Below are 13,055 nucleotides of genomic sequence, written 5' to 3' on the forward strand. Positions count from 1 at the left end.
TAAGACTTCTCTATATGGTAGGAACTGACTTTGATCTTTCAGTTAAAAAGAAAGGATGCTAAACTGAAATGTTGGGCCTGGTAAAATTTAAAATGTACTTTACACAGGAAATTTGAGGTAATTTATACACCATCAGTTTTGTCCACTCTGTGCTTTGCTTTGTAAACATAACATTTATACCGCCGTGTTTTTGTATGTCCTCCCCCCAATTCTTTAAAAACACTGTTTTCCTTTATGCATACACAAAAGAGATACAGTACTTGTTAGAGGGAGACTAAGCTAGTGAAATTTTTATTTTATTTTCTGATGTTCTTCTCTGCTCTTCCGCTTTCTTCTGGCAGAGTAAAAAATAAAACTGACCGTGATGTGTGGGTTGAGGGCATCAGAGGTCATTACCCTCCAGACTTTCACTTTGATGGCAATGTATCAAAACAAAAATACTGCTTCAAGACGCATGGCAGATTTTGCTTCTTGAAATCATTATTAGCAAAACACAGTGTTCTCTCTCTGTGTGTGTTTGTACATGTTGCATTTTATGCATGGGGTATTAAGGGACAGATCCTGCAGTTGAAAAGCATGTTTTCTTGTTGATGCTATGGTGAGGAGGCTGGATCTTAATTACAAACACTCCCTTTGGTACATCCAGTCAGTGATCATTAGCAATGGCATAATGGGAAATGAAGAGACACAGAGTAACTTGAATTATATATTTTTGGTGGCCCCCATTGGTTTTAAAAATAAATAGTGAGGTTTGAAAGCAACAGATCCTTCATGGGTGACTGGGAACAACAAAATATTTTGTTACTTAAAATGCTTAACTGTCTGGGTTGTCTCTGCTCAGGACAAAGGAGGGGAAAACAGGCAGTCCTTGCAGGACGAGATAATTTATTTGGCCTTGTCTAGAAAAGTGTTAGGGAAGGAGTGCTCAGGTTTCTTGAAAGAAATGAAAATATAACTATTCAGTAGGCACTAATCTCATTAACAATTGCTACGGTGAGCTGCACCTCTGCTCATAGCACCTTTATTTCAAACTTCCGGTATCTTTATTTATTATTTTTATTCGCACACATAACCTGCCCTTCGTCAAATGACCCCAGGGTAGGTTACAAATATTGTACCATTAAAAGGAGTACAGTTTATTTTAAAATCATAAGATAAAACCACAGAACAGAATTGAAAAGCACCACAGAACAGCAATGCAGCAGAAAGAAGAGAACCATTTTACCAAAGGCCTGGATAAACAGGAATCTAATGAATGCAGTGTTTTCAGACAGTAATATTGCCATGGTTTAATTAACTAAAAAGAGAAAACAGACCACTATTCATTGTTGCAATTCTCAACCAACTAAACCTCTCACGGACTTCCATCATGAACTGGTGATGCTGCACTCGCAGTTGTTAATACATTAAGTGTGTTTTGAAGAGGAGAAATAATAAAAAATGCAGTTTCCAGTATATTAGACAACTCCATTAGCTGATCACTCTGAGGCTTATAAAGCATTCTTTTACAGTACAATCCTGTGCATGCTTCCTAAAAGTCCCATTTACAGGTAGTTAAATAGGGCTTCCTCCCCAGTAGGGCTTTTTTGGGTGACAATATTCACCAGTATGGAAAATTGTCACCTCTTTTCTGGCTGCTCATGGAAGCCATTTTGTGCTGGCAACCACGGCACTTTTATCAATATATGAATACTGACACTTCTTTCTTTTAATCAGGAAAGGACTGCTGCCTAGTTAATTACAGCTTTAAGGTTTCGGTGGAAATAATTACTTTTGAGCAGCTTCCCAGCTAGAATCTGTTAACAGAAGACCCTAACCTTGCCAACAAAAGGTAGCAAGTGAAAAAATAGTAGCAGAATATCACTTGATACGCAAAACAGCAGCTACTATTTGTTTACCAGTTGCTGATTTAAAATCATCACGTTTTAGATTAACAAGGAAGTGAATGTGTACGAGGCAAGTTTGATTGTTACTGGGGAAGATGTGCCAAAGGTTACAGAAATGTGAGATAAAATATGTAATAGGTAAAATATTCCTAATTTCTAACTTTGTGTATGTAGACTCTCTAGCAATCCATATATTGTCATTTCCCCTCTTCCAACAAATTAAAGTTCCAATAAAGCAAACATAAATGTGCTTTACTACCAGGGGTTTAGCTTACTACAGTAATTAAGGTGAGCTTATATGAATACCTTTGCAAGGCTAGTGCTGCTGTACCTTGTCCTATTTGGGTGTGTCAAAGAGATCACAAGAGAGAGAGAGATACGGTAGAAAATGATAGACAGGGAGGCTACTTTGGAAGAAGTACCATTTGTGGCAGACCTCTACAGCAGAAGGTTCCAGCCATAGTGCAGACATTCTGATGCATGATGTTAACAAATGACAGCCAGGATCCAAAAACTCAGGAATCAAAGCTCCATGAGCCCAAGAGGGCGTTGGAGTTACTGTGTTTTTTCCTCCAACACCACCTCCTGATGTGACATGGAAATTTCATCTTAGGGTGCTTGTGGCAAGCATCTGCCCAAAGAATAAACTTTTAGAAATAACAGAAGACCTTGGTGTGAGGACCAAGGGGTTCTTTGGATCCCAGCCCATATTAATAAATATGAGGCCTCTCTCCCCCTCGTTTCACTTTATGAATGTGCATGATTTGCTATTAAAAGGACAGCATGTGTTAACTGATAAATCAGTGTTGCTGAGAGTTAAGAGCACACATTTGTATGGAGGGGTGTTACAGGCTATTTTGGTAGTTGTGGGTAACAATAGGAAATGAAAAAGATGCTCTGCCCTTGCAGCAAAGAGTAGTATCACAGCTTTGTGTATTCAATTGTAAGTTATGCTTCTTTCACCATCTCAAAAAGCACCTATGATGACCTTTTGGTAATACATCCAGGTTAGATATGGTTAATTTTTAAATTGTGAATAATTGATTAAAAGAGAGTCTATCAATCTTTGCAATTCTGCTGCTTTAGAGACTGGGGTCCTGCTTTTTCTCCTTTCTCTGTTTAGAAGAAGAAAAAAGCCTGACTATGGTTCTTTGCATTCTGAAACACAATTGTGAATAGTTAGAAGTTTTCTCCAGTTAACTTTCAGGTCCTTTTTCAGGCCATTAATCAGTTGCCTAGTGATTTTTGATGTACCTTTCCATTCCCTTCATCATTAAAAAATAATAATCATAACTGAGACGAGAGTGCCTAATGAAAGCCAGTTTTGAATAATTAACAATAATTGAATAATTAAGAACTCACCCTCTATCCAAGCACTCAGGTGATGTACATCAGTCATTAAAACAACAAATCTAACTACTGATCAGTTGTAGAAAAACAATAAATCATCTTAAAACACAAGCAGTGTTCACTACAAATTAAGCAGCGAAATTAACAATTACTAAAAGCATGGACAAATGACCAGGTTTCAACATGGCACCAAACTGAAAATAAAATTGGTGTCAATCTTATTTATGTTTCGAGTATTACTGCCATTCAATTTTCATGCAAAACTATTCATTGGCATGAATAGCTTACACCTCCCCTGAAATTATACAAATGATACATATGTTGTTACAGCACCATCAGTGTGTATGACATTCTAAACACAACAATGTCAGTGCATGTAACACTATATTTTTTAATAGGGGGGATTTACATCTTGTTGTGGGGTGCATCCTCGTATGTAAAGGTAAAATCCATTGTCACTTCAAACAAATTGGAGGCTTCTCATGAAGTCAGGGGAAATGTAATTTCCATCCAAAAACCTATGTATATTTACTTAGAAGTTCCAGTATATTCAATGGAACTTACTCCCAAAGGCACAGAGTTGCAGTCTTTTGTGCACGAGTAATATTGATATGCTGGTGCCATTTGTTTTTACATGTTATTGATGTAAATATAGAAAAACAAGAAAAGTCATATTCACATATTCATAGGAGATGATAAATATTTGCTATGCAACTCCAGTTTGATTTTAAAGATAGATCTTCCAAAAGGCTTTTACCCCAATATTCCTCAGTAGGCTGCTATTGAACGAGTTCAGCTATCTGTAACAAGGAAAGTGGCATGTCCTGAAGTAGCCAAGTGACTTGTAATAAATGTAGAAATTATAAATCGCTCACAAAATCCAATTGTAACTTCGCAGAATCAATCTGGCTGGTGTTCAGGCACTTAACACAATTCCATCACCCAATGAGTCAAACTCCAACAAGAAAAAAGAGAGCACATGACTTCTTTAACCCATCTATTATTATTAATATTAATGTTTTATTAGCAATTTCCCCATAGGGTCAAGAACACTAAAATGGGGGAGAAGGGACTGTCAACTTAAATGTTTCCAAAATTTGTCACTTTCTTATGCTGAGTTGGACTTTATAAGGCTGGATCTTATTGTTGAACTAGTGCTGAGGGTTTTATTTTTATTTTTACCAAATTCTCTTTAACTTTGTTTATTCTGCTGTTGCCTAGAGAATATCTTTGTTAGGTGACTCATAAATTATATAATAAATAAATAATAAAATATTATGAAACTTCCCCTTCCCCCTTCCTACTTTAGCAGTGTAGGCCATCTACAAATAGGCCCTGACCTTTAATTTTAAGAATCTACTCTGCAGAAACTAATGAAACTGCAGTCAGTGTCTTATAAAACACAAAAATGGCATTTTCTATCACAAAAAATATTAAGAGCAACATTTTTAAGTTACCAGTAAAATGCTTTTGCAAATTATATAAATGTATCAGCATAGCTATAGATGCATAAAGAATACTATTTTTCAAACAGCAACAACACTGTGTTGTTTTAAAGCTAGAATGAAACGATAAACTTGTCATTATTGACTTTGCAGCTTCTATGCAATTCCTTAAGAAGCTTTTATGGTTCCGAATAACCAAAATCCATTTGCCTATAGCTTAAGGAAAATCACAGCAGAATTCTTAAGTATACCTTGCCCTGCATCCCATGTCTACAAAGCATAGGGGAAGGGGAGAGAGGTTTAAGTCCAAAGCCATATTTACAAACAACTACCAAGTGGGGCCCGTTTCCTTAGCCATGAAATAAAGCCTGAAAACGGTTCGATGTGCGTTAGCAAAATATAACCGAGGTACCCCAACACCCCCAGCTAGAAATGAAAGGAGGAGGAGGCGGCGGCTGGCCCTTTCCTTTACTGTGTATGAAATACTGTACAAAGCAAGCACAAAATAAAATGAAAGGAAGGTGGTGGTGGTGGTGGGACAAGTACAAGAAAGGGAGTTTATACTCAAGGAATGCCTGGAGAAAGAGAGAAAGAGAGAAAGAAAGAGGAAGTGGACGTTGAACTCGCAGCCACCAGAGCAACAACGGCGAAGGCGGCCGCGGCAGCAGCAGCAGTAACAGCACCGCCTCCTTCCTCGCAGGCTCGGGGCTGAAATCAACAGCCGCCACCGCTGCAGCTCCAGCTCCCCTCTTGCCGCGGGATCAGCTGAGCGCGGGGATCACGTGGGCGGCGTGTCGAAGGTCACCGCGCGGCTCACAATGGAGCTGTCGGAGTCTGTGCAGGGCGGGCTGCAGCTCCTGGCCGAGAGCGGCTGCTTCTCCCCCAGAGCCTACGAGGCTCTGCTGCAGGCGGCCTTCGGTGCCTTGCTCGGCGACCAGGCCGCGTTAGGTAAGTGCTGCTCCGGGAGGAGCAAGAGCTCAGGCGCCGGGGAGGGAACCTGCAGGGCGGCGGCTGCTGCTGCTGCCGCCTGGGGAACCGGAGAGGGAGAGAGAACCAGGCCTGCCGGGGTAGGTGGCTCGTCCCCCGCTTCCCTCGGCTTCTCTCCCCGCAGCCCCGGCGCATTGTTAGGGTTGCTTGCTGCCCGCAGCTCCAGCACCGTCGGCCGCTTCCCCTGAAACTCAGGAAGTGCTTTCTGCCTCGCCGAGAAAGGCAGCCGCCCACGTCCTGCAGTCAGCCAGCCTCTCTCTCGCTCTCTCTTTGTTTCTTTCTGTTATTGTTGCTACTCTCCTCCATTTCGCGGCGGCTGTCATTTCCTTGCAGAAAATAAGCAACGCTCCTCTAGCTCGCTCGCTCCTGGCCTAAAAGCCTCTTTGCCGAGGGAGCTTTGTGCTGGATGTCGGTTCCCCTCCTCCGTTATGTCGGTTTATTTTCACGGCCACCACTTCCCTTTTTTCTCCCTCCCTCCGCCGGCGAGTTATTTTCTGCAATCCCTAGGATTAGCGTCGGCGTCGGCGTCATTATTATTGTTATTATTTGCAAAGGTTAGGCTTCTAAAAAGGTTGATTTATTTTAGGAAGGCTCCGTGCTGTAACCTCACGATCAAGGCTCTCTGTGCTGTGCACGAATAGTGCTTTCTTTTAACGTCATTGTTCTTTAATGCAGCTCTGAAACTGCATTCTATTATTATGGTGATGATCATTATGATGGTGGTGATTATTATTATTATTATTATTTTCCTGGCTGGCCTGTTTCCGTGCGGGAAACCCTCGATCGGTGAACGGCAGTTGCCTGCTGGCCAAGGGGGATCTAGTTGTTGACCTTGGACCGGCCGCTTTCGCTTAGCCGATGAAGGAAGGCGTTTGTTTGAGCCGCTCTGCTCGCTGCCATGTAGTCTCTCGCCTTCAAAACGCGCGGCCTCCGGTAGGAACTAGCTTGAACTGCAATTGCCGAATAGCAGCTCTGTTTACTCAAACGGGGCTCGGCGAAGAGGAGGAGGAGAAGAAGGAAAAGTTAGAAATAATGTGGCCAGAAGGGTTTGTAGTTACGGTACTTCTGAAGGGACGCGCGGTATTCGGAGTAGGATAGTTAGAAAGGCATATGGTTTGGTTGTGTGTGTGTGTGTGTTGTTGTTTTTAACTGACCTTGATTTAGAACTCAACCCTATGAAAGGTTTTCTCCATCTTTTCCATGGGTGCATTTGGCAGTTTATAGGGGGACAGGTGTCCCCCTCATTGTATGAATGCAACATCCAAAAGCACAGTGATTTTTTATTTATTTACATTTGTTTTATAATTCGATGCTTGCCAAGAAATTCCAGTAATGGATTGCATATTGAAACAAAAACAAAAAACACTGGGAAGGAGGAAAACCAGGACACTGTGTTTAGAAAATGCACTAAATCCGTTTCTTTCTTCTGGGTAACATGCCAAATTCTGAGCCTGATGGGATAATTCCAGAGAAACTTATGCTGGAAAAAAAACTTGGGCCAGGTTTGGGTCTTGGGGAAAGGCATTTTAAAGGAGAGCTGAGATTGCCTCTTCATTTGTTGTGGCTTTTTATGAATGAGGGAAACCAACCCTTTAGTCAATATATTTATAGCTGTGCTTTAAGTATTGCCAATATGAAATGTATTATACTTTCCCAACTGTTAAAACTGGGTTATGCTAAGTGTGGCTGCATGGAAAGTTTTTAGTTTCTCTCTGTTTAAAAGAACATTCTCCTGAAGTTATACCATCTTTGAAATTTCATTTATTTTTAGATCATCCAGACTTGGAACATATTGATCCAGCAGTATTAAAATATTGTCATGCAGCAGCTGCAACTTGTATAGTAGAAGCTGGAAAGCAAAAAGTCGACAAATCTGCTATAAGGTACTCCCATTTTAAAGCCCTTCACAAGGTTTGAGGTGTTTTCGTTTGTTTTTTAACACCAGCCATTGCTGTAAATCTTCCTGCTTGAGTTGTACTGGCATTTAGGCTAACACATCCTTTTGGTTTCCCTTTTAGTACTTATTTAGAAGACTGTAAGTTTGACAAAGAAAGAATTGAACAATTTTGCACCGAATACCAGGTTTTCAAGCCTATTTTATTCTTTCTGATTCCCAAATTCATACTTTATTCTGTAGAAGATGGCAAACTTTTTTTCTCCTCTTCTTTGCAGAAAAATAAAGATACCTTGGAAATCCTATTGGGAAGGTATGTCAAAGGAGGTTGTTTTATTTAAGGTTGCAAACTGAAACAAACTTACTAAGGAGTAATCCCCATTGAATGCATCAGAACTGTATGGCTAGAGTTTTGCTATTAATTTCAAATGCACCTTTAAAGTTAATATGTATAAGAGGCTGCTGAAATGGATACAGTGGCAAAACATAGGCACAAGTTATCAAGTTGAGGTAATTTGCCCCCTTAACCCATTTTTGAAATACACTATTGATCTATGGAACAGTCACCTTTTTATGCTTGAAATGTGTGCAGCAGCTTTTTCATTTAGCATAGTATAACCTAATAAGAAAATGATTATTTTGTTCTTCAGTATAGGCAGATGTCCACTGCATATAACTGATGTTTGTTGGCGTTTGGAATATCAGATCAAGGTAATTTAATAAGGGTACTGCTATTTTCTGGTTTCTTTATCTGCTAAATTCTGATATATGTTTTTCCTCTTACCTTATTATTTTAGACTAATCAACTTCATAAAAATTATCGCCCTGCTTATCTGATGACCTTAAATGTTGAGGTACTGCACCCATTCTTATGCTTTTCCTCACCATCACTGAATTAAATATTACTTTAGGTTTTGCCAGATGTTAAACTTCTAACATTTGGGATTTTTCTTCCTTTAGAGCAATGACTCAAGATCTCAACCGGACATTAATTTTAGTTGTTCTATGGAGCAATTACAGGTATTTCTTCATATCATGTTTGTGCAAGGTGTGACCATTTCAGGTGTCAGAATGAAATTTTCTATCAGGAATCCACCCAAACTAAAGCTTGCAAAAAGTGTGTTTGTTAAATATGTTACTGTATAATGGTTTGATTATGTACCTCACCAAATTGAGATTTCAGATTGACCCACATAGTAGCTATGATCTTGGAATCACATTTTAAGGGGGTTGGAGGGAACTGTTTCAAATGTAATACCTGGGAGGAAATTCACTTTCTGCAACTATATACTGTGCGTTAATATACAGAGTGCAACTTGCATTGACTTTGGCTAAATTGGATTTATGTAAATTGTTCAAGGATGGTAAACTGAGCTCTTTATACTAAGAAGTTCACATTGACAGCAAGTCAAATATAAACAAAACCTAACCCAAGCATTAAAAAGTGTAAAATTAGGTAAAGATTGAGAAGTTGAGCAAAAGAAAAGGGTTACAGGTTAATCCTGGGAATTATTTTAAAATAAAAATTAGTTTTACATTCCATATTAAATTGAAATTTTCATCCATTGCAAATAAGAAAATATATTTAGGACTGCAACTTGAAAAGTTGATGAATTAATTTAATTGTTATATTAAACAGCAAGAAAGATAGCGAAGTTGTCTCTGTCTTTTGATACTTTTTATTTAATTTATTACAGTCATTTATGTTCTACTCTATATTAATCCAAGCACTTTCATTAAAAAAAATTCTGTTATTAGCACATTTCTGTTAAGAATGTTCAGTATCTACCCTTAACTAATATATGGCATAAAGGCTGGATGTTCCTTAAATATATAAAATAGCTGACCTGCAGGCATTCTTCTCAAAGTGTTAGACACAAAGTTTTCCAGATGTAAACTTGATCACCTTTGAAGACAACATTCACAGAACTAATATGTTCAAGTAACCCCACTATGTACAACAAGTTATTTCTTTTCTAAAGTTCTTACTTCATGTTTTAGGATTTAGTTGGGAAACTAAAAGATGCAGCTAAAAGCCTAGAGAGATCAACTCAGTTGTAACTGCAGACCTTGGCAGTCTATTGGATCCAAGAAGAAAAAGAAATTGTGTCCTAACAGTTTCATCTTTGAACATTAATATGATTACTCCTTGTTCTTACTTCATTTGATGGGATTTTGATAAAGCTTTGGCTGTAATGAAATGGAATGCCTACTTTCTAGACAATGTTTCATGTTTTGTATGTATGTACAGTCAAGACTGTAGCATTTTTAGTATCATGTCTAATGGGGTTAGATAACCAGATAATTCTCTTCTTCTTTTTTCCTGTCCCCTTGTTAAATATCTGCTCACTGCTCAGTCTTGTCCTTTCTTTAAAAACAAGGCTTTATTTCCCATTTCTAACCTCTAATAAAAACAGAGAGCAAAAGCAATAGAGAGTTGATCTATTTTATGTGCCACATCTATCAATAATAATGTGTGTTGATTGGGGGACTGGAGGAATAGTTGGATTCTCCTGAGGGTCCCCACTATGGAGTCAACATTCCAAGAGTAACCTTCTCACCATCAAAGATCACTTTGAAGGGCTGTGAGGCTCTGAACCTAAGGAGGCCTTCATTGTGTTGTAATTAAGTAGTCAGTTGTCTTGAGTCTCATTTTGGTGAAGTCATGTTGCAGCTTTTTGAAAAAATAAATAAATAAATTGGTGATTCACATGCGAAAGGAAACTGTCATGCCTTCATCTGTTTTGACCCGGATTTACTTGCTTAAATATTCAGTGGTTTATGTAGATAGACAATAGCTGGAGTGCCCTTAATTGCACCAGTGGGTTTCTTTTCACTTCAATGCAGTTGAATGGCTATAGATGGAATGTGACCAGCATTGTCTCCACAACTTAAAACAAACAAAAAACAACTCCACCCTCGCCCCCATCTTACAACGTGGGCAGAAGCTGCTTTCCCAGTTGTCAATTATACACCCCGGCTGGGAAATGGGTAGCGAGACAGCTCTGGTTTACAGCGAGGTCCATGATCCGAGTTTCCGTTTTTCCTTTCATCTTCCTTGGGCTCTTTATACCATCGTGGAAAGGGCAAGAAGAAACTGCCCACCTGAGACGGAAAACACCCGTTTGCCACTTTTTGTTGGGGATTGACAAATAAATAGACCAGCTTTTTCTGTACCAAGTCTATAAGCACCCGGAGTGTTCCGTTTAGGGTAATGAAGCCCCCACCCTGCATTGGAAATCTCAAAATGCAAAACACGTATCTTATTAGCAAAACACCCACAAAAGGTACGTTGGGAAGTGGGAGGGCGGGAGAGAAACCCCCCCCCCGTTAGTCCAAACTTTGCTGCTATTAAAGTGACACTTGTGCTCCCTAATGGGTTTAGTATCCCATGGTGAATTCTCTCCCCCACCTCCGAAATCTTCTGGAGCTAGACGTGGTGAGTCCACCTGAAGAGATCCCTCCCCATAAGTAGTACCATGTCCGCATTCCTGGTGGCAAAGGAACGGATGAGAGGCAGAGAAGCAAAGTGCCGAAGACGCTGTCATCACCTCCTGGCTTAGACTCTTCCACATTTCTTATTCGGGGGAGGGTCGCACGCGGAAGCTGGTCCTTTTATCTGCCTTCGGGCGGCTTGGAGAGGAAAGATTTTGATAAACCAAGCAAACATTCTCCCATCCCTTTTGGTTCACACCATTTATCGTTGGGATCTTTATTTATTTGTTATTACCTGTATTATTATTTATTATTAGCACGGGGTGGGGAGGAGGAAGCAAGCTTGTAATGGGAGGCACCCGATCCGCGACTGAGTGAAGCCGGCGCCCCCCTTTTTCCCAGCCTGTTTTTACACCCCGACCCTAAACTTCCAAGCTCTGGGTTTGGCACTGGGAAGAGAATCCGCGGGTGAGTCAAGTTCCTCGGCTTAATACAGTCCGGTGCTGCGGTTACTCCAGGGTCCGTTTCTGTATCCCTGGTGGAATCTGAGAGCTTGCTTTTATTTATTTATTTATTTATTTAAAAATAAATAAATGAATGCCTCTACGCGGGTTACTATTCGCTTCCCATTATAATCACGGCGTGCAAGAGAATCCGATATGCTCTGTAACCTTCCATTTCCCTGCGTCCTGTAGAGAGGGAGACAGGGTTGGCAACTTGGCATCAGAAATAACACACGCCCACGGGTCGAATTGTGGCGAGGAGGGTGCTGCCCCAGGTTGTCTACTCCGTGCGTGTGTTTTGGGCGCTTGTGTTCCCAATGAATGGCCGAGGAGGACCAGAGCGTGGCTCTTTCCCAGGCGTGGCAAACAGCACAAGCCACGAACCCCGGGTTAGGGATGTCCCCTCCGACGTCTCCCGCGTGTTCCAGTCTCCGCACGACACCCGTCCTTCTTCTCTCTTTGGAAAGTGGAGGGGGGGCGAAGAAGTGTGGGGCGGGAGTTCTCTTCCCAGCTCCTTTTCGATGGCTGCCGTTGCTTCTGAATGTTTGCCGAGAAAGGGACGGCGTCCAACAGCGTCCAGCCTTAAAGGATCGCCTGTGGAATGGAAGGATCCACACACGCCGCGACCGACCGACCACCCTCGGGGAAAGGAGCGCCTTGCGCTGCGTTTTGTTCTCAAGCAACGTTCAGTGTTGTGAATAGGGCAAATGTTCCTCGGCCAGAAGACGCAGCTGAGGCGAGGGGTGCCTATTTTCGAGTTGGTTCCCTGGGGAGCCTCGTGTAGAACGCGCGCCCCTTCTCCTACCCCGCCCACGCACCCACCCGCAGCGCCGGGCTGCCTGCCCCCAGGGCGCGCCATTAGGTGGGATTCTGCCGCTGCTATCTGTGGAAGGAAACTGTGCGAACTGCGCGCGAGACAGAGAAGGGAAGCGGGGAAAGTGTGACGAGGAATGCTTGCGAGGCAGCGACAGGGGGGGGGGAAGGGAGGCAAAATTGTGGTAGGGAAGGGGTGGGTGTTCGTGCGTCCGTACCTGGAATACATTTGTTGCCTAAATGCGAACATATCTATTGCCTGTGACGAAACGTGAGGTGGCAGAGCTGGTGTGGCGAAGGAAATTGATACGACGAAGAAAGGCGGGAAACAAGACGGCGTGTTCAACGCCAGGAAGACCGTGCGCCGATCGAGAGGAAATGGGTGGTTTCGCGGGGCTGGGGGTCAGGAGCGCTCTTTTGCGCTCTTGTGTTTAAACATGTTAAAGAAAATAAGAGATGAAACCGGGTGGGGGGGTGGGGGACCTCGTGCATCTGAGGAATCTCAATTGAATTGGGGTTGTGGAGGGGGAAAAGCCCGTGACGAGGGTTGAGGAGTCTGCGATAGTCAGCGAGGGCACTTTTGGGTGGGCAAAAAAGGCGCGGGGATGGCGAAGTCAAAGCCTCGTGAGAGGGGAACCGAAATAAAGGAAGGAAATCGGGATCGGGTCCTTAGAAGGAAAGGAGGAGACAGAGACAGGCGTGGAGAAAGATGGGGGGGGGGTCAGTTTTCAAACATTTTTAC

At 41.8% G+C, this 13,055-nt stretch overlaps 1 protein-coding gene across 1 annotated transcript; it reads left to right on the plus strand.

The window, feature by feature from the left end:
* Window positions 1-5,394: 5,394 nt before the first annotated feature.
* COMMD3 (COMM domain containing 3) lies at window positions 5,395-12,000 on the plus strand. The gene is made up of 8 exons (XM_035129644.2): window positions 5,395-5,629; window positions 7,440-7,551; window positions 7,687-7,750; window positions 7,841-7,875; window positions 8,213-8,273; window positions 8,360-8,416; window positions 8,523-8,582; window positions 9,564-12,000. Exons 1-8 carry the CDS (start codon window positions 5,500-5,502, stop codon window positions 9,621-9,623), a joined length of 579 nt encoding a protein of 192 aa, XP_034985535.1. The 5' UTR covers window positions 5,395-5,499; the 3' UTR covers window positions 9,624-12,000.
* The last annotated feature ends 1,055 nt before the right edge of the window (window positions 12,001-13,055 follow it).

The sequence above is a fragment of the Zootoca vivipara genome, chromosome 12 (assembly GCF_963506605.1).
Source record: "Zootoca vivipara chromosome 12, rZooViv1.1, whole genome shotgun sequence".
NCBI classification, from domain to species: Eukaryota; Metazoa; Chordata; class Lepidosauria; order Squamata; family Lacertidae; genus Zootoca; species Zootoca vivipara.